The sequence below is a fragment of the Euphorbia lathyris genome, chromosome 2 (genome assembly GCF_963576675.1).
Source record: "Euphorbia lathyris chromosome 2, ddEupLath1.1, whole genome shotgun sequence".
Lineage (NCBI taxonomy): Eukaryota > Viridiplantae > Streptophyta > Magnoliopsida > Malpighiales > Euphorbiaceae > Euphorbia > Euphorbia lathyris.
Genome location: NC_088911.1, coordinates 42,716,415 through 42,738,913, shown reverse-complemented (window position 1 = coordinate 42,738,913; position 22,499 = coordinate 42,716,415). Strand labels below are relative to the sequence as shown.

Here is a 22,499-nt window from a genome sequence, read left to right as displayed (position 1 = left end):
AAATACAGAATATGAAATATATAGAAAAACAAACACTTATAGGAATTGTCTACTTATAGTTATAATGCAACAATTATATATTTTTCTTAAGTGTCTATTTACTTCGAATGATAATCGTCATCTTTTTTTTACGCATCAATTTGATAACTAAGACATGTATCCTATAGTAGAATAAATATCTTTAATCAAATAGTTTTTTCAAGTTAAATACGATATATTTTTACCCTAATAAACAATTTGGTTCCAATTATGATGTAATGTGCAAAGAAAATATATTTTTTGAAAAAAAATACCATGGATTAAATAGAATCAGAATGTACGTGGTCGGCTCGATAAAAGCTCAGCTCGACTCAACTCGATTTGTAAACGAGCCGCTCGTGAGCACGATTTACTGGTTCGGTTCGTAAACGAACCGAGCTTGAACAGCCCAAAGCTCGGGTCAAAAGCTCGCGAGCAGACTCGATTAGAACATTTATGAACAAATTTTAGTTTTGTAGAAAACTATACAGTATTGTGTTGGTTCACAAATATCTAAACTTAATATTATTTCATTTGCTATTAGATGAGTTCGCTCACAAACATAAATGAGTAATAGACGAACTATTTGTAAACATCTTGTTTATTTATTCACGAACTTTGCTTGTGATCTTGTTTATGTACACAGTTAAAGAGTTATTGGCAAGCAAACTTCACAAATATAATTAACGATTTACTCACAAACAATTCATGGTTTGATAATTTTCTTAATGAAGCAAGTACGAAGAGGATTTTGGACTCGAAACAAGCTCGACTCGAGCTCGTTGAGCAAGCCAAAGCTCGGCTCGAGCTCGTTAATTTTATAGCGAGGCGGGTTTGAGCAGGTCAAAGCTTGGTTCGGTTCGATTACAGCCCTAGCTTCAACAATGAAATCTGGATGACTAGTATGTCACTCCATCAGTCCTGACATAGAATAGGATGCCCTTGCAAGTTCATGGGCAACATTATTCGCAGAACGACTAGCAAAAATGATACTAACATTATTAAACGAATGAAATCAACCTATTATAATCATCAAGAACAAAGTCGTAATAATTCCTGAACGCATGTTGATTAAGATCTAAAACCACCACCTGCTTCAGTTTCATACTTATAAGTTATAACCAATTGTACACCCCTTCGATACTATGTATTAATTGTTGAAACACCTTTCCACGTAATTTTGATTTGACAAAATTGTTTAAGTATAATTTAAAATACATATTCTAAACACACTAAGTTTAAATGCTTTGATTTATTCTACTAATGTGTTTGTTCAGTGTTGAGTTAAAACTGTTATAAGACATAAGGATTAAAAGGCCCAAGCCCAATACGGAAGCTAAGGCCCAAGTCAAACAACTCAGTACAACTCGGTCCGCGTATGTCAAGACGTTGCCGTTTTGAACAAAACGCAACTCAGCAAACGGAAGGATCTAGAAGACCTTCGGGAACAACTTCAAGATGAAGCTGCTGAGTAGTCTCGACAAAGCGTACAAAACAGCAGCTGGCAAAGCAAAACTTCCAAACAAATGGGCAAAGTTCAGACGACACAGTATGCTGTCCAGTTGACTTTACCATAAAAGGAGAGACAGTCTGCTGAGCTGACCGAGGACAGAAGATACACAATTCTGATTGGCCGAGAGCTCTGAGCAAGTCAGGATGACAACGACATGTAGCCGTTTCCCTCCAACGGTTATTTCGAAATTTGAAATGACCGATGCCTAGACGTCTCTATAAATAGTGCCATCAGAAGCTTCACTCAACACAGAACTTGATCAAGCAGTTACGCTGACCAAATTTCTACACAAGTTCTGCAAGCAAGAAGCAAAGCAAAATCTTACACTACAATTCTTATATCTGTGTAAAAGTCTAGAGTGATTGTTTCAATCGTCTAAAGTGTCTTAGCAAATCTTTGTATAGGACAAAACACTTATCATTTCTAGAGATAGAAAGGAGAGGCTGAGTACTCGGTTTTAAGTACTCAGCGAGAGATTAGGATTGAGTAGAGGTATAGAGGAAGGTACTTTTGTCATACTCAGTTGCTGATATTGTAAAAGGTTTGAGACTCTACCTTTAAAGAGCTCAGTAGAGGATTTGAAATCTCGGAACGTGTTCCGGGGACAGGCGTAGGCTTAGAAGAAGCCGAACCTGGATAAATCTGCTGAGTGAAGTATTTCTTACCTTAACTCCTTATATATATTGCTTGCTTAAAATAACCAAAAACTGACCAAGTAAAGAAGGTCAAGTTGAGTTGTGCACGCTGAACGTCTAAGCTCAGGAATAGACTCTAAGTGCTATCTCCTGACTCAAGCTAAGAAACTGACCTAGTCACCAGTTGACTAAGCCAGTATCTTGTTGTTTACTCAGCGCCGATGTTAAAACCTTTTTCCTTAGAAAAAGAAGTCTGCCCTAATTGCGAAAAAGTTTAAATAGTTCCTAACCCCCCCTTTGAACTATACTTGCAACCCTACAAGGGACCAACAAGTGGTATCAGAGCTTAAAAGCTCACTCTAAAAAGGTCTAACAACCTTGAGCTGATCCCTACCATGGGCGAAAACAGCACTCGGTTTCTTCCTGAAAACCAAACAACTCAAATACTGCCTGAGGGGTTGTCCATTACTAGGCCTCCCATATTCTTCGGGTCAAACTATACCTTCTGGAAGAATAGGATGAAAAACTTCATTCAGGCTACAAACATGAGTGTCTGGCTATCTATAGTCCAAGGCCCTTTTGTACCTGTTGAGGTTGTGGCTGGCCAAACAGTTGTAAAAGCTGAGGCCAAATGAACAGAGGATGATCTTAAGAAGCTTCAAAATCACGCTTCGGCTATCAATATGCTTCACTGTGCGCTCGATGCTGCAGAATATAATAAAATCTCAGGTTGTGAGTCGGCGCAAGAGATCTGGAAAAAGCTGGAAGTCACCTACGAGGGAACTAATAAAGTAAAGGAGTCCAAGGTGAATCAGCAGATGAGACTGTACGAGCTGTTCGAGATGAACAATGATGAGGGCATTTCAGACATGAATGCAAGGTTTACCAACATCATTAATGAGCTCAAGAGACTTGGGAAAATCTTCACTAAGGAAGAACAAGTCAAAAAGATACTCAGGAGTCTTCCTAAAGATTGGCAAGCAAAGAAGACAGCAGTTGAGGAAGCTCAGGATTTAACCACCTACAAATATGACGAACTCATCGGTTCATTGCTGACCCATGAGATATCCATGAAAAACTTTGAGGTGAAGGAAAAATCTGAAGACAAGAAGCAGAAATCCCTTGTCATGAAAGCTGACTCCACTGACGGGAGTTCAACTGACGATGAGGAGATGGCTATGTTCACAAGGAAGATGAAAAGGCTATTCAGGAAGAGTGACAAATACTCTAAAAAGCCTTACAGAAAGTTTGATAAGTATAAAGCTGACTCAAGTGACAGCAAATACAAAAAGGACAGCTCAAAGCCCATTACATGTTTTGAGTGCCATCAAACTGGTCATATTAAGTCAAACTGCCCCACGCTGAGGAAAGACAAGAAAAGTGGGAAGAAGGCAATGGTGGGTACTTGGAGCGACAGTGATGAATCTTCATCTACAGAAACTGAGGCCACCGAGTCAGCGAAGATATGCTTCATGGCTGACGAACTTGCTGAGCCATGCGTCTCTGAGCATGCTGACCTATCAGATGATGAGGAGCAATCAAATGAGGTAATTTCTCTTCCCCAGCTCAGAAACGATATGGTTAATGCCCTGAGTGATCTCTATACACTTGTCAAGAAGTGTAATAAAAAAGTTAGAGCACTCAGCAGGCGCTGTGACGAAGTGGAAGAGGTCAAACTGAGTGACCTCAGATTCCTCCTTCAGGACAATACAACTCTGCATGATAACATGAAGATCATACATGAGTCTGTCTCTGAAGTCCAGTCAGTTTCAAAGAAACTGAGTAAGGACGTCACAACTATCCAGAACCAACTAAAGGTTCCAAATAAAAGAAACAGTCCTCTGAGAACTCAGTACCAAGGTACTAAGCAGAGATGGAATCCCCAGCGAAAAGTTCAATGTGACTTTTGTGGGAAGTTAGGACACACCACTAAGGTGTGCTGGCACGCTCAGCACTGGGGTGCTGACAAGTCAGTGAAACATCCTAAACAGAAGGTCAGTTGTGACTTCTGTGGAAAGAATGGCCATACTGTCCATGTATGTCGCCATAAAATAAAATATGATGTTTTACCTGTTGCACCTAACAAGCAATGACCCAAAAAGAATTGGGTACCTAAAAGTAACTAGTTACAATCCAGGTAAGCCTGAGATGTGCCGAGAAGTCAAAGATGTGGTATATTGACAGCGCATGCTCAAGGCATATGACGGGTGATGAAACTCAGTTCATCACGTTTGAGCGTAAACGAGGAGGGAGCGTAAGTTTTGGAGACAACAAGAAGGGTGAGATAGTAGGGTCAGGAACCATCGGAGGTAATCCTACTATTGAATCTGTCTCCCTAGTCAGCGGACTCAAATATAACTTACTCAGCGTAGCTCAGCTATGTGACAATGGGAGAAAAGTTATATTTGATGCTACTGGATGTAAAATATACGAGGGTAAAACAAATGAGTTAATTTTAACTGCCCCTCGGATAGATAATGTCTTTATGCTAGACTTAGAGAAAAAGTTTTCAAAAACTGTGTGCTTAGTATCAAAGGAAGAAAATTTCTGGCTATGGCACAGGAGACTTGGTCATGTAAGCATGGACCTCCTGGCCAAACTAGCAAGAAAGCAATTGGTTGAGGGACTGTCTGAACTTAAATTTCAAAAAAGATCAATTATGCCACGCTTGCCAAGCTGGAAAACAAACCAAACAATCTTTTCATAGCAAAAATATCGTCTCAACTAAACGTCCGTTAGAGTTACTATACTTGGATCTCTTCGGTCCAGTCCAGCCGCTGAGTCTGGGTGGAAGAAGATTTTCCTTGGTCATTGTAGATGACTTCTCTCGGTATACGTGGGTTATCTTACTGACCATCAAGGATGAGACCTTTGAGACATTTTCAAATTTAATTAGAAAAATTGAAAATGAAAAAGACCTAAAATTAGCTCACATCCGTAGTGATAACGGTGGAGAATTCAAAAACCAAAAGTTTGTTGAATTCTGTGAAGCCAGCGGCATTGACCACAATTTTTCTGCTCCTAGAACACCTCAGCAAAATGGAGTTGTAGAAAGGAAGAACAGAACTCTGGTTGAAATAGCCAGGACAATGCTGGATGAGCATAGGCTTCCAAAGTATTTTTGGGGAGAGGCTGTTAACACAGCATGCTATATTCTTAATAGGGCTCTAGTAAGACCTATATTAAAGAAAACCCCTATGAACTTTGGAAAGGACGAAAGCGCAATATTGGATACTTTCGTGCCTTTGGCTGTAGATGTTTTATTTTAAATACCAAAGATAGCTTAGCAAAGTTTGATTCAAAAGCTGATGAGGCTATCTTTTTGGGCTACTCAACAAACAGCAAAGCATACAGAGTTTTTAATAAGCGAACTCAAGTTTTAGAAGAGTCAGTACATGTAGAGTTCGACGAAACTGACCCTCCAGGTAGATACCAGCCGCTGACTGAAAATGATCCACACTCAGTAACCACCGCTGACCAAGAACCAGCTACTGAGTCATTCACAAAAAGGCTGACCAAGAGTAAGAGTGAACCTAAGATTACTTTTACTGACCCATCTACTTCTGCAGAGATTGTTGAAACAGAAACAGCACAAGACATAAATCTACCTAAAGAGATAAGGATCCCAAGAGGGCACTCAGAGAGTGCGATCCTTGATTCTGCTGGGAATACCCTGATGACGAGGAATCAACTCAGGAAGTACCTCAGCAATGTTGCCTTCGTCTCAGTACAAGAACCGAAGAATTTCGCTGAAGCTAAGTACGATGAATTCTGGATGAACGCAATGCAAAAGGAGCTCGATCAATTCAGAAGAAACGATGTATGGGAGCTAGTACCTCATCCAAAGAGTCAAAAGACCATCGAAACAAGATGGGTCTTCAGGAACAAGATGGATGAACAAGGAAACGTAGTTAGGAACAAAGCAAGGCTTGTAGCTCAGGGCTACAGTCAGCAAGAAGGTATTGACTACGGTGAGACCTTTGCCCCAGTGGCAAGGCTAGAGGCAATTAGAATTCTATGTGCATATGCATCTTACATGAACTTTAAATTATTCCAAATGGATGTCAAAAGTGCATTTCTTAATGGAGTTATAAACGAGGAGGTTTATGTAAATCAACCTCCAGGTTTTGAGGACCCTAAGTTCCCAAACCATGTTTACAAACTCAAAAAGGCTCTGTACGGCCTCAAGCAAGCACCACGTGCTTGGTATGAGAGGCTGACCAGTTTCCTGCTGACTAGAAATTACGTCAGGGGCAAAGCTGATACAACCTTATTCATTAAGAGAAAGGGTAAAGATACCCTGTTGGCCCAAATTTATGTTGATGATATAATATTTGGTGCAACTATCGAATCTATGTGCAAGGAGTTTAGCAAACAAATGCAGACTGAGTTTGAAATGTCCATGATGGGAGAACTCAACTTCTTCCTCGGTCTTCAAATTAAACAAGGAAAGAATGGCATCTTCATCAGTCAAGCCAAATATGCCAAGGAGATATTAAAGAAATATGACTTGGAAAATTGCAAGCCAATATCCACTCCTATGGGCACTGACACTATCCTCTGCGCTGACGAGAATGGTAAGTCAGTAGACAGCAAATTATATCGAGGTATGATAGGCTCTCTACTTTACTTAACAGCCAGTAGACCGGACATTCAGTTTTCAGTATGCTACTGTGCTAGATATCAATCTAACCCTAAGGAATCTCATTACATTGTTGTAAAAAGAATCCTTAGATATTTGCAAAGCTCAGTAAACGCAGGTCTATGGTATCCAAATACACATGATTTTACACTCATCGGATACACTGATGCTGACTATGGACGGGATAAGCTAGAACGTAAAAGCACCTCTAGAGGATGTCACTTCTTAGGAAGCTGTCTTGTATCCTGGTTCAGCAAAAAGCAGGCGTCAGTCGCCTTGTCTACCACTGAAGCTGAGTACATTGATGCTGGTCATTGTGTTGCTCAAGTCCTATGGATTAAGCAACAGCTTGAAGACTATGGTGTTCAAACGAAGACAATTGAAGTCAAGTGTGACAATAAAAGTGCAATTGATCTTTCAAAGAACCCAATTCAACACAGCAGAATGAAGCATGTCAGCATCAGACATCACTTCATTAGAGACCATGTACTCAAAGGTGAGATCAAGCTGACCTTTGTCCCAACGGACGAACAGATTGCGGATATCTTCACGAAGCCACTGGCCCGTGAGCAGTTCAGCATACTGAGAGAAGCAATTTGTATGTTTAATCCTCTTCAGTAAATTCCTGTGCTAAATGAATATGAATGCTGAGTGAATTACTATGCTGAATGATTGATTGTTTGCTGAGTATCTCATCGAAACTAACTGAACATCAAATACTGAGTAAACTTGCACACTGAGTTAATTAGTTTAAACTTAAACTTTAAAATCATCCGTAAATGCAATACTGACCACTCAGAATATCAAACGCTTGACATTCTAAACGCTGGGTGTTAGATCCGTTAGCATAAATGCAATAGCACGCGTATAGCCCTAGGATGACGTATTCGCCGTATGTGTCATAAATGTGAGGATCTTTGTCGGTACACAATCCCAAGGCTAAACTGACACATGGATTTGATTAAATCCACACCGCTCATTCCATCTATAAATAATGGGTAATTTCCTATCGTTTATTCTTTACGCTTAATCAAATTCTAAGGCAAAGAAACTTTCTCTCTCAAGATCTTTTTAAACCTTCCCCATCCTCGAAAATGACTAAGATTTCTTACAATACCTCCGGTGCCGGCCACCAAAATTCCAACTCCGATGAACCCACTGGAAATCCTCCTACGCCGAGCAAGGGAAAAACTGGCCAAACCTCTGGTCAAGGAAAGACTGTGAAAATTCGAACCTACACCAAAGTTTTTGAGAACGTACGAGAATGGAAAGTTGAGCCCTCCAGATGGGTCTCAGAACATTTTGTCCAAAACGAAAAACCTTTCTACGAATGGATTTCACAAAACGGCTGGACGGAGCTGTTTTCGGTTAGGGATGAAACCTATCCTGACCTAGTGAGGGAGTTTTACCACAACCTCAAGGTTGCTAGTGACAACCCTGACTACCTGTGCACTGAGGTGAAAGGCAAAACCATCTTCGTCAACCCTCTCTACATAGGAAATCTTCTCAAGCTAAAGACTGAGGGAGCAAGGCTGAGAAGATCGGGAGATCAGGATAAAACTGACTATGTACACAACTTCTGCAAACCTGAGGGTCACTCAGGAGAAGTGTCAGCTTCATCAATGGGTCAGCATCAGAAGATGGCTCACTACTTGCTGACTTACTTCATCTACCCGAAGATCAACTGCACTACATCAGCAACCAATTTCGAGCAGTGCTTTATATGGCACATGCTGACATACACCCCCATCAACATGCCGGTCCTTCTCGTTGCTGGGTTCCTTCGAAGCACTGGCACGATGCGGCTTGGATCACTCATCACCAGAATCCTCATTGACCATAAGGTTGATCTTAAAGGTGAGGAGAAAAATCGAGGATCTGAGATAACAGCTGCCTCGCTGAGGGCACTGAAGTTTGGACAGCCCTTGAAGAAAGGCAAAGTTGCTGCTGCTGCTGGCCAAGCTGAGGACACTGCTGAGCCTAAGAAAGGAAGAAGGACTAAGGCCCCAGCTTCTCGCAAGAGGAAATCTGCTCAGACTCCTTCTAAACATGTTGAGTCTCCAGCAAAGAGGCAGAAGTCAGCTGAGAAAAGAAGCAGGCAAGGTGAGCCTGGAACTGAGGAAGCTACTGAGCAACCTCAAAAGAAGCAGAAGTCTTCAACACTGGCTCCACTGAATGCCATTCCTACTGATTTCATTGTACCGGGTGACTCTCACTTCACTCAGTGTCAAGGAACGGAAGCTGAGCATGATGAACATGAGGTTCAACTAGATGATCACTTCATCTCTCAAGTTGAGGAAGAACTTGACGGTGACAGTACCGAAGAAGAAGAGAAAGAAGCCAGCGGTCAGGATGACGCTGAGGACTCTAAGGAAACAGCCAGTGAGATTGAGGCTGAGGATGCTGATACTGGGTTAGCTGCTGGTGTTGAGCAAGTACTTGACCAACACACTGTTGATCAAGTTGAAGAGCAAGCTGACCAGCCTCATACTGAGCAACAAGAATCTTCCCCTTCTCATTCAGGAGAACCTGATCATACTGTCACTCCACCTCGTAGAAGGCGAAAGTTGGTCAAGGCCAGTGAGAAGCTAATCAGTGAACCTCCTGTGCAACTACCAACTCTTCCTGACTTTGTCGTCTCCAAGACAACTAAGGACCCTTCTACCGTCCAACTCAAGTTTTTCAAACGCCAATCCACTTCCACTACATCGGCGGCATTAGAAAAACAAGCCTCTGTTTCTTCTCAACAGGAACATGCCGACCCCAATGCTTCTGCAACATCAACCAGTCAGGTTGAGTCGTCTACTGTTCATGCTATTTCCTCAAGCATGGTGCTGACTCCACACACCTCTGCCGTCAGCACAGACAGTATTCGCATTGCAACTTCTCAAACTCAACTCTCTGCCGATCAATCCACTGTTCCTACAACTCAAGTGCAGATTGAGCATACTATTCCAGTCACTGACCAGGTTACTCCTCTCACTCCTTTCACTCCTCCTACCGATCACACTGATATACCTGAAGGATCCCAAAGCTATCTGAATGCCACTGAGTCCGGCAAAAAGATCATTGACTCAGTGCAAACTTTAATCAAAGACCTTCAATACTCCACTCCTCCTGCTGCTGGATCTTCACTTCTTGAGACCACCCAGCTTTCCCAGGTCACTCAGCTTCTCAACGAAGTTAAGGGACTCAAGGATCTGCTGAATGTCGTCTTATCCTTCCAAGCCCAGCAAGCTAAGCAGGATTCCATTGCCAAGCTGGCTGAGATCCAGCTGACAACCGTGCAACATCTGAACTCTCTCCATCAACAAGTCCAGAAATTGTCAGCTGTGAACACTGACTATGCCCCTTCATCTGAACTCAAAATGCTCTTTGCTCAGCTTCATACTGAACAACTTAAGACCAACGAGCAAATGGTGTCATACAGTCAGTGCTCAGTAGAGCAAATTGGTGAGGCTATAAGGTTGCTTAATCTGAATAAGCAAGAGATGGATACTGACGCAATGAAGCAGAACGAGATGATGACTCTCGCACGACAGACTTTCAATCACATTCGTCATAACAACATCCAACGTCAGTATTACGACACAGCTCTCTTAAAAACCTTCCACCACATCTTTGCTGGCCTTACTGAAGCACTTATCGGGCAAGGCAAAGCTCAAGCATTCAACGTCAATATGCTCAGTGCTGCTGATCTCAAAGTACCCGAAGAGGTCTCAGCTGATGGAGTTGCCATTTTTGATGGCGTAAATGAAAGCGCTAAGACGTTTAAGGAGCTATCCCAAGAACTGACTCGCGCTGTATTAACTGATGCTTTCAGGCTCCCTGAAGTTGACAAAACGGGGGAGAAAGAACATGCAGCAAGAGCTCAGCATGAGCGAAGTCAGTCATCGCAACACAAGAAAAAGAAATAGATAGACTAGCTCAGTATAGGTTAAGACAGTTGTAATCTATTTGTGCTTTATCTATATATATGTTGCTGTGTAATTACTGACTTCTATCTATATATCATATTTGCATCTCTTATTCAAATCCTGAGTTATGATATATGTTATTAAATACCGAGTCATTATGTATCTTAAATTAAATCAGCTATGTTTAATACTTGTAACATTTATTGACTAAATGATATGCTGATAACATGTTTGACATTGACCTATGTGTTTATAAAACATTCTGATAAGAACTCATTGAACAACAAATTACTCAGCGCGCTCTATATGACTAAACCTTCCGCTTAATACTGAGTAAATAGAATATGTTGATATAGCTGACCTATATCTGAAAAACTGACCTTAGACTTACTCATTTAAACCCTTAAATGTTTTGCGTAAAACTAAGTCAGTAGCTCAACCCTTACGGGGGAGTTTACTAAATTATACTAGGTCAACTATCATGGGGGGGCTCATACTGAGTTCCTCGCTGAATAGTTTTGCCAACATCAAAATGGGGGAGTTTGTTGAAACACCTTTCCACATAATTTTGATTTGACAAAATTGTTTAAGTATAATTTAAAATACATATTCTAAACACACTAAGTTTAAATGTTTTGATTTTTTCTACTAATGTGTTTGTTCAATGTTGAGTTAAAACTGTTATAAGACATAAGGATTAAAAGGCCCAAGCCCAATACGGAAGCCAAGGCCCAAGTCAAACAACTCAGTACAACTCGGTCCGCGTATGTCAAGACGTTGCCGTTTTGAACAAAACGCAACTCAGCAAACGGAAGGATCTAGAAGACCTTCGGGAACAACTTCAAGATGAAGCTGCTGAGCAGTCTCGACAAAGCGTACAAAACAGCAGCTGGCAAAGCAAAACTTCCAGACAAAGTATTTCCCTTTTGGGCAAAGTTCAGACGACACAGTATGCTGTCCAGTTGACTTTACCATAAAAGGAGAGACAGTCTGTTGAGCTGACCGAGGACAGAAGATACACAATTCTGATTGGCCGAGAGCTCTGAGCAAGTCAGGATGACAACGACATGTAGCCGTTTCCCTCCAACGGTTATTTCGAAATTCGAAATGACCGATGCCCAGACGTCTCTATAAATAGTGCCATCAGAAGCTTCACTCAACACAGAACTTGATCAAGCAGTTACGCTGACCAAATTTCTACACAAGTTCTGCAAGCAAGAAGCAAAGCAAAATCTTACACTACAATTCTTATATCTGTGTAAAAGTCTAGAGTGATTGTTTCAATCGTCTAAAGTGTCTTACCAAATCTTTATATAGGACAAAACACTTATCATTTCTAGAGATAGAAATGAGAGGCTGAGTACTCGGTTTTAAGTACTCAGCGAGAGATTAGGATTGAGTAGATGTATAGAGGAAGGTACTCTTGTCATACTCAGTTGCTGATATTGTAAAAGGTTTGAGGCTCTACCTTTAAAAAGCTCAGTAGAGGATTTGAAATCTCGGAACGTGTTCCGGGGACAGGACGTAAGCTTAGAAGAAGCCGAACCTGGATAAATCTGCTGAGTGAAGTATTTCTTACCTTAACTCCTTATATATATTGCTTGCTTAAAATAACCAAAAACTGACCAAGTAAAGAAGGTCAAGTTGAGTTGTGCGCGCTGAACGTCTAAGCTCAGGAATAGACTCTAAGTGCTATCTCCTGACTCAAGCTAAGAAACTGACCTAGTCACCAGTTGACTAAGCCAGTATCTTGCTGTTTACTCAGCGCCGCTGTTAAAACCTTTTTCCTTAGAAAAAGAAGTCTGCCCTAATTGCGAAAAAGTTTAAATAGTTCCTAACCCCCCTTGGAACTATACTTGCAACCCTACAAGGGGACCAACATTAATATCAAAGAAGCGAAAAATTAAGTTAATAAACTACCCTTGTCTCCCAAGTCTCAACTGATGAATTCATCAATCCAACATTTTTGTTCTATAAGTTAATAGACTGCCAACATTTTGCTCTTTTAAGTTAATAAACTACCCTTGTCTCTCAAGTATGAATTCATTGATGCCAAATCTAATTATATATCTGAAATATCCCCTCCACAGTATATCTAACTAACTAGCAGAAACTCGATCATAATATGCAAAAATGTTTAAATCAGACATCTCCTCATTTCTACATTCTGTATTTAAAATCAAGACTTCCAACCTCTCCAGTAGGCTGCTCTTTGATTTTGCTCCCTCTTACTGCAAATATGTAGGCATAGATAGCACTCCCATCAGTGACGGACTGATCCAAAATTAACTGACAAGGATGCTTAGTTGAAATTTTTTGGATCTTTATCCTAAAAAATCAAATCTTCTAATGAAGTTTTCCTCCGATAACTAATGGGTGCTCAAGCCCCTATCCCGATCCAATATAGCTGCCTGACTAGCTATCTTAAACAATGGTTAAAATATCCCACATCATGTGCAGTATGACAAGGTTCTATAATTTGTGCTGCACACTAAGATGACAAAAAAGGGGCACAGATAAAAACTTCAATATAAAGAAATTGAATAAACTAATCCAGATTGTAGTTCAAAATGTCATTCCACGCATTTCAAGTCGAGATTAAGTACTGAGTTTAAAGTTCAAATCATCCATCTAAATATTTGAACTAATTGCATTAATCGAGCATATGTTTCATATAGGAATGACAAGGATGAAGTGAATAGATTAATGCCTCTTATGCTTCTTCAAATTGAAGTGATAGAATCAATTTACAGAAAATACCATTTTTAAAGAGTAATAATAACGGCAAGCATTCGATCATTCAGCAATGGAAGAAATAGGATTATGAGTATGAAATTGAAATTGAATATCAAGGTTTGTTGTCACTATGATTTTGAGGCGGAGGCAAATTGAGATTAAAAGAGGACAATCCAACAGTAGCAGAACTCTTAAGCAGATCAAGTTGTTTCTTACCCCGACGAAGTAGGTACTCGATGTAGATGAAATTTTTCCGATCTACTTCCTTTGAGTTACGCCTGAATTCCGCGGAAACAAATAATTCAATCTGGCGTCGATCCTCGGGTGGTTTCATACGGGCAGCTCGGAGAAATGACCGGTACAGACCCAGAACTTGCTTCTGCATCCCTGAGAGCTTTGGCACTCTAGAAGTTCCCATGGCATCTTCTCGAATTACCTCGATTAACAAATTTCTACTGGAACTATAGGATCTAGTTTTTGCCGACAGAAATTGAGAAAGTGAAGGTGGGAGATGAAGTTAATGGGCCTCATCTTCAAAAGTTGAGTTTAGACGCTACAAAACCCTAATTCGATCTACCAGATTAAGACTTGGCTGAACACTGATTAAATGATTAATAAATCATTTTAGGAATATATACGACTCAATTTTAAAATAATCATACATTTTGTTATATAAAAGGGATAAATGTCAAATTGAACCCTACTGTTTTAACGAAAGTGTAAATCGAATCTTAACGTATAAAACGTACAAATTTAACGTAATATTTTCAAGCAAGATCCTAGTCTTAGGTCTATCACTCGAGCCAAACCTTACTTCCTAGTTAATTGATATATAATTAACCTATTTAATAGCCTCATTAATAAACTAATCAATTCTTTTATTAATAGATTGACAAAGTTTTATCTGCACCCCTATACTCATAATTAGCAATTTATTTGTTACACACTTAATATTACCAAGAAATTTGGTTCTTTACACTAATTTTGACGGAACTTCAATAAAAAAAAAAATCCAGACTTTTCTAACAACCCACTCAGTCATCTTGTTCCGTGCATAATCCTGAATGATCAAATGTATTTAGTCATTGATCTAGATTCATTAAATCTAAATCTTAAAATACTTTAATTTTCCAAATTAGGATTTTAATGAACCTAGATTTAATAGTATTTGGATATTCATGCTTCATGTCAACATTACCTATATATGGTATCAAACAACAGTAGTGTTTTTATCTACATTTATGTAAGAATTAGTTGTTTTTATGGAACTATATTGTAAGAAAAAAACAAATGTTTTCATCAATGATGACATGAAAAAAAAATTACAAATATTTACATGTTTCTAGACTGTCTGGTCCCCATTCTTCAGCTCTACAAAATGAGGTAAAAATATTTACCATTTATATATATTACAATTTACAACACCAAAATTCATAAATAAAGTATACACAAATATTATCCATAAGATAAAAATTGGTAAAACTATAGTATAGGATTCTAAATATGTCTATCTGCTACATACATGAACATATCTTTTTATGGCAAATCTGAACTCTCACAGGCTTCTTCTGCTACTGTGCTGACCCATAATATATCCTTATCTTTCTGCCTACACAATCTACAATTATTGCACAAATTGTACTCACCTTGCACAATGTAACCAATCTCTGCCTCTTTCACTCCTTTTGCTTGTACAACATTTCCGCCAAAAAAACCCAGCCTCGTCGCGGTTGCGGTTGCGGTTGCGGTTGCGTTTATGTGTATATACATACATACATGTTTAACAAATAATTTACAGCCTGATTCAGAGCTAATACAACTCTATCTATTTTGGGAAACAAGCCTCATTGCATCTATATACATAATGAAACTCTATGATACTATCAACAACAAAAAAATCAAAATCAAGAACAAAAAAGTAGAGGGTAAAAATATGCTTTTGTGGTTTCTGATTTACTGCCATGATCGACCAGTAGACTTCGCCGCGGTGGAGGTGCTACTGGTTTTCTTTACACCTGAAATCAATCCAAAGTGGTGGAGAATGTTAAGGATTAAGTAAAACAGGTCTCATCATTATATTCAACGAAAATTGAAACAATTGATCCAGAAAGACTAGTTATACTTGATGGTACTCTTGACAAGTTTCTTGATACTGTTGCTGGAGGTTGTGTTAATCTTTGTAGGCTTCGAATCCTAGATGCCACTTTATTCCTGCGTAAAATAGACTTATTTAGCATTCATTTGTTTCGTTGTCAAGAATAAGTAGGAGTGAAACCAGGTTATAAGCATGTGGCATATGAGATCTCTGAAATTCTCACTTTTCGGGTTTATCGGGCGGTTTTGTACTGTCATCAATTGAGACATCAGGATCTGCTCCTGTGGAAAAACCACCATCGGACATATGATCACTTAATCTATCATCATGGTCTCCATCTCCCTCTCCTAAAATCTCAACATCTTCTGCTGAAACCTGCCATTTTAAGCGTCCTACAGAAGATTTTGATTGCGTAAGAATTATATGCTGTTGTTTTTAAGTATTCCATGGATTGCAGGGAATCACCTTCCATATGAAGTTCGCTGTATTCTGAACTCCTTCCGAGATCAGAAGGTGATTTCATGAACCTCTGGGAACCATCAGAACTTTTGCTCGCCGGAGAATATGCAGGCTTTGATAAGCCTTTTCCTTCCTTTTCACCGTTTCCAGGATTTGCACTTTTTATATCTTTAACTAATTGCAGCCTCTCAATTTCTCCATCTTTCTTCGCAATGGTGTCTTTAAGAGTTGCCACCTGCAGATTGAAGTTCATCAGAAATCATGTAAACATGCCCAACTCGGTTGTAGATGCTAAAACATGCCTGCTCCATTAGTTCTCTAATATCTCTGCCTTCCTTACTGCTCTTTGCTGCACCGAGCTCAACTCCAGATACCCTCTCGGCAAACTTCAATGTGCTCATTGTTTCGAAATACGAGTTTGTATCAGGATTGAGTTGCACAAACATAAGTGTCTTTGCTTGACCTCCTATAACACGAAAAACAACAAAGTAAGGATGCAATTGATTTATAATTACCGCAAGTTAGGAAGAAATTTTTCCGTTTTCCGACAGAATAAGGATGTTAAAAGATACCTAGGGAGGCTTGAAGGAGTTGAGTAAGTTTGCTGTTTCGATAGGGGACATGAGAACTCTTTTGTGCAAGAGAAAAAATGACATCTCCAAGGGCAGATAAAGATTTATTTATATGCTGTGCTTCTCTTAGCCTATCTCCTGTTACCTCTGAGCGATCCACCCGTTCACTTCCTGCTAGATCTACCAAATGAAGATTTCCCTGCAAAGTAGTACCAGTGTGCAAGTCCTTTCCTTGAACATGAATACTGACAACACTGCATACAGAAATCTAAATGAAAACCTCTATAACATGTTGTTCTTATGAAGATGTATAATGCAACTAAGTGTAAGAACCTATGAGAGCGGCTGCTTCTTTCGTTCAAGGCAGTAGCACTGACAGCTCTGTTACCTAGTCCAATTTCCATCAATTCTATAACATCAGCAGTCGACGTGACATGGTGCATGCTAGCATCAGGTACGGCTAACCCATTTGCTTGAGGAGTTGTCTTAATCCCGAGTGTGTGCAAATCAAGGGAAGCAAAAGTTTCAACAGGATTGTACTCTTTGATCAAACATATCAGAACAAGAAATACATCATCAAGAAGTATATGCAAGCAAGAGTTGAAAAGCCATTTAATTAAGAGCTGATAAACAATCTAACTAAAAGGATATTTTTTCGGAGAACCATCATTCGATAGCAAATCACGCAATGACTCGTTGTATATCTCAAACATTTGTACCCCAACATTGTATGCAAAAGAGCTGTTTCTATTCTGAGAGATGAGGAAAAGATCGTTGAGAGCTCGATAGTTAACCCCCCAGTCTTCTTCAGTTGCTCCATTAGGACCAGTCTGGCACAGAACATCAAATCGAATCAGCATCGACACATGATGTCATATACAGCAGATATAAACACAACTCATACCATTGTGTACGTTTTCCCTGAACCAGTCTGTCCATAAGCAAATATGCATACATTATATCCATCAAGAACGCATCGTATCAAGGGTTGAGTGTCTGAAAATACCTCCCCTGCCAGCATTTTTTTGAAAATATGGTTAGATATGGCAATGGATCTTCATATAAAGAGAATAACCGAAGTAGGGAATAAGTAATGTTGATATATTGTAGTAACAATAACCTTGAGTCGAATTTGGACCATAGAGCTTATTAAACCTAAATAAACGTTGGCCATCCTTCCCTGGTTTTGTGGGATTTGCAACAACTAATTCCCCATTTTCGCCAATATGATCTATTGTCGTCGGTTTTCCAGGCTGCCCACCGATCAATGGCCTTATTCGGCAATACACTCTAATATTTCCTGTATCACAAATTCAAAAAAAAATTGGAAGTTAGCTTGAGGATCTTACAAATTCACAACTTTTAGATCAAAGACTATTATAGTGGCACCTTTTAAATCCTGCAGCTCGTTAAACATCTTCCGGTTTTCAGCAAGAACTAAATGGTAGTTCTCACTTGCTTGTATTAATGTTTTGAACTTCGATCCTGATAAATCAAAACTTAGCATCAAGTGTCACCATGATTGCTTGTATAAGAATAGATATAATTGTCAAATAGCCAACCAACCTAAGCAAGCAAAATCCTCTGAATAGCTCTTCTGTGTTCTCATTATTTCACTCTTGATGCTGGATGAAGAGAACTTCAATTCCTAAACATTGTCAAAAATTCAAAAAATTTAATAATGTTAAGTATTAATAACCTGGATTGCTGACAAAAACGAGGACAGAGAATACCTCCAATTTCCCAGATTGAAACTCCACCAAACTATTGAAAATGACTTCTTTCTTGTTCCACATTTTATTTTTCGACTCAGTATATGCCTCAAGCGCTTTCACCTTGTTCCTTGAATCTTCCAAGGTATGCTCAAGATCTTTTATCCTCTTTTCGAGGTCGTCTTGAACATTTTTAGCTGCTCTTTCCATTTTCAAGCAATGCAGTTCATGTGTCTCTAGCACTGTTTCCAATTCTTTCTTCAATGCTGCTAGTGCAACATCTATTTGCTCTTTATCTTTCTTCAATTTGATTATCTGTTCTTCCAAAAGTCTCCCTTCTTCATCTTTTTGGGATTTCTCATAGTCATGTGTTCTATTAGCAATTTCTAATTCTTGCTTCACTGTTGAAAGTTCAATATCAATTTGCTCCTTCTCTTTCATCAATTTTGTCACATCTTCACTCCCAAGCTTCCTTTCTTCATCCCTCTTAGACTTCTCAAGTTCATATTCCTTTATGGCTATATCAAAGTCGCGCTTCAATCTCGAAATTTCAATATCAGCTTGTTCCTTCTCTTTCATCAGTTTTGTTACATCTTCACTCCCAAATTTCTTTTCCTCATCCCAATTAGACTTCTCAACTTCATATTCCTTTCTGGCTATTTCGAATTGTCGCTTTAGTGTTGAAAGTTCGATATCAGTTTGCTCCTTCTCTTTCATCAGTTTTATCACTTCTTCACTATCAAGTGTCTTTTCTGCGTCCCTTTTAGACATCTCAAGTTCAAGCTGTTGCTTCAGTGTTGAAAGTTCAATATCCGTTTGCTCCTTCTCTTTCATCAGCTTTAACACATCTTCACTACCAACTGTCTTTTCTGCATCCTTTTTAGACTTCTCAAGTTCAAACTGTTGCTTCAATGTTGAAAGTTCAATATCAGTTTGCTCCTTCTCTTTCATCAGTTTTTTTATCACATCTCCACTACCGAGTGTCTTTTCTGCATCCGTTTTAGACTTCTCAAGTTCAAACTGTTGTTTCAGTGTTGAAAGTTCAATATCAGTCTGCTCTTTCTCTTTTATCAGTTTGATCACATCTTCACTACCAAGTTTCCTTTCTTCGTCTCTTTTAGACTTCTCAAGTTCGTATTCCTTTTTGGCTATGTCAAGATCTCGCTTCAATGTTGAAAGTTCAAAATTTGCTTGTTCTTTCTCTTTCATCAATTTTATCATATATTCCTCCTCAACTTTCTTCATTCCATCCATTGTAGACTTGGGGGTTGTGGACTTGGGGGTCTGCATAGATAGTTTAGGAGGAGACACTCTAATTAACAAGAATTTTATGCAGTAACCTAAGGACCAACTTTCAGGAACACATTGCAAGGAAAACACTATAACTGCAAGAGTGTCATTTCATACCTCAGGTTCTTCGCCTGTCCCTGAAGCAAGGGTTTCGAGTACTCTGATTCTTGACTGGTACTTCTCCTCACGAGACTTGAAAAGGTTGTTTTGCTGGAGGTATTGAAAGATAAAGAAATCAGTATAGAGAAGCCAAGAAAAACCATTATGTCTAAAATAACTTTTCATTACAGTTCTTAAATGTTCTGCTTGAGTTGATATACGCCGTTCAATCTCCTGGACTACTTTTCTCAAGAGGCAAGCTACACGCTGCGCAATACAAGAAACATAAGAGCATACTTGGAAAACAATTATAAATGGAACTGAAATAAGCTTATGTTACAACTAAATGTTGTGTTGTGACATACATGAGGTATTTCTGCATTCTTTCTTTCAATGCTTTCATCCAAAATTCCATTCACAACACTCAAAAGTGACTGAGTCGGGGCATTCTGCGCACGAGGATTTAAAACATTATTATAGAAAAACTAGTAGAAGACAAAAGAAAAATGAATATAATGGATGAGAACATACATCCAAGCTGTTGGATTTCATCATCTCTGAAATCTTAGCAGCAGAAAGATCCGCATAGCGCCCTTGTTTCAATTGAAACACTTCATGGAACTTATGTCCAACATGATGCATCAAGGCAGTCGGTGTATCTATTGAGGATTAAAGATGAAGCCATTCACATCTCAAACTTATAGGACTTCAAAAATTAGTCAATAAACATAAAACTGCTGGACATTCATACCTTGCATAAAATGATTGCGAGAATTCACTCGTTGGAATTTTGATTCCGGGGAAGCTTTCTGCCTGTCATCCCCAGACTGTGGAGATGTAACTTCACGTGGAGTTGTTCCTCTAGGAGTTGGACTAACGGCACCAGTTTTGTCTTCAACAGATGTAAATTTTGATTTAAGTCGTAAAAGGCAATCCATAACAGTTTTCATAGATCCCTGAATATGAAAAGTATATCTAAACAACTTTCTTTCTATCCAATCAAACATAAAGCTAGAATATCTCATTACTCATTAGTATATCAGATACCTTCTCTAGGTCTGCTATCTCGAATTGAGGGATCCCCAATTCGTCCATCGTGGCAAGAAACTTTTGAACATTTTTTGAACATGATGATGGAGAATTATCTGAGCCACTTCCCTGAAACACAAAATTGATGACTATCACATAAACTAACCAATTGCACAGCAAACACATAGGAATAAGATACACATTTTCAACAACCAACCTCAATCGTTGAACCGGGTCTAAGCCTGTTTAGAATTTGGATAAGAACAGTGCCATCAATCAAGCAGGCTCTTAGCTCTTCCGATGAAGCTTTTAAAGGCAAATTCAAATTAGGCAAGATACCTTTCATCCACTCTATCAATACCATTATCTGCTTTGCTGAAGAAGGATAAACAAGAATGATGAAGTTCAAATTACTGATAAAAAGATATAAAAAGAGTTGATTTATTTCTTGCATACCCTCATTATCATCATCAGGAGTCATAGTAGGTTCAAAAACATCTGAACTACCAGAAAATTTGAAGCTGTTAATTCTTGCATTTAAAATTTGATCCGGCATCGAATTCATGACGAGAACTAGGAAGGGAACGTTAGCTTCAAGCTATGAAAACATGGTGAATTTGCAATTTCCCAAGATTGTTCATAATCATTACTCCTGGGGAAAATGTTAAATATGAAAGTCACACTACATATTGCAGAAAATGTGTGCATAATTTAAGAAGCAAAATTTCAAACCTGGATTGCAGATTGCAGAAAGTATTTGAAAAGGCTTGGTTTTACAACGTTACACTTTTGCCATAAGGAGAAACTGAAATCTATCAAAGCAAGCTGCTGCATTAATGAGAAAAATGTTAATTTGGTGTGCATTTAGAAGATTGATTCAATGATTATCATTTTGGAAAAGTTGAAAAATGTGAGAAATTTACAAAAAAACAGAGAAAAATGTGAAGAAATGTACATACTAAAACAATAAATTGTGGCAATGAAGCTCCATGGAAACCCAAATAGGCGTAAATGAGAAAGAGCAGAGGGGGGGAGGAGAAAGATGGACATGAAGGGGTGCACGTTGGTTTTTTTGAAAAAGAAAAATAAAAATGCGTGCGGAAAAAGGGGATTTAATTTTGACCCTCAGTATATATAAGGCTTTCCTTTTTCTGGTTGTTATCAATACTAATTAATCTTTCATCCCTAATCTATATGATCATCCCTAAACTTATTACAAAACGGGTAGTAACAGCTTTTGTCAAGCCATTGAATAATGGATTGGATTATTATTAATTATAAATTCTACATAAAACACGTGTAAATTTAAGTAAAGGAATTGTCATAAAAAAAATTGTTAAGAATTGGATTGGATGGATTATGGATTAAACAAGTTAACAAGTTTATATGCAAAAATGAAATTATAAGTACTCTCTCTTCTATGATCTCTTTTACATTTGTCATGTAACTCGATCATCGGAGTTTACATATGAGACCATTCCCAGCACAAGTCAATGAGTTCGGTGACATCCAACCCGATTATCTCGATATCACGTTATTTGGTGTAGTGAGCATGAACCGAATATCACTGATCATTCCATTCTAGCAAAAGAATAGGAAAAATGGTAAGGACTCCTCCTATAGGGCCGAGACTGACCAGGAAAATCGTAGCTAGCTCCGATCAGCTTAAGGACAAAACGGTGGAGCAATCCACCATCAACAAAAACCTAAAGCATAGTGTTTTCGTAGAGACAAACTCGGAAGATGGGGCCAGAACACCTACTGAAAAGCTAATGGAAACTC

At 38.9% G+C, this 22,499-nt stretch overlaps 2 protein-coding genes across 2 annotated transcripts; both read right to left on the bottom strand.

The window, feature by feature from the left end:
• Positions 1-13,417: 13,417 nt before the first annotated feature.
• On the bottom strand, positions 13,418-14,048 carry LOC136220348 (succinate dehydrogenase assembly factor 1, mitochondrial). The gene has a single exon (XM_066008155.1). It carries the CDS (start codon positions 13,877-13,879, stop codon positions 13,574-13,576), a length of 306 nt encoding a protein of 101 aa, XP_065864227.1. The 5' UTR covers positions 13,880-14,048; the 3' UTR covers positions 13,418-13,573.
• A 929-nt stretch (positions 14,049-14,977) lies between these two features.
• On the bottom strand, positions 14,978-20,593 carry LOC136220347 (kinesin-like protein KIN-14P). Its single transcript, XM_066008154.1, has 18 exons — positions 20,440-20,593; positions 20,220-20,347; positions 20,054-20,137; positions 19,878-19,955; positions 19,707-19,799; positions 18,321-19,583; positions 18,154-18,235; positions 17,977-18,072; positions 17,708-17,887; positions 17,492-17,598; positions 17,239-17,417; positions 16,921-17,085; positions 16,588-16,841; positions 16,318-16,481; positions 16,022-16,250; positions 15,780-15,948; positions 15,584-15,672; positions 14,978-15,476 (listed from the first exon to the last, which is right to left on the bottom strand). Exons 1-18 carry the CDS (start codon positions 20,444-20,446, stop codon positions 15,415-15,417), a joined length of 3,429 nt encoding a protein of 1,142 aa, XP_065864226.1. The 5' UTR covers positions 20,447-20,593; the 3' UTR covers positions 14,978-15,414.
• Positions 20,594-22,499: the final 1,906 nt, after the last annotated feature.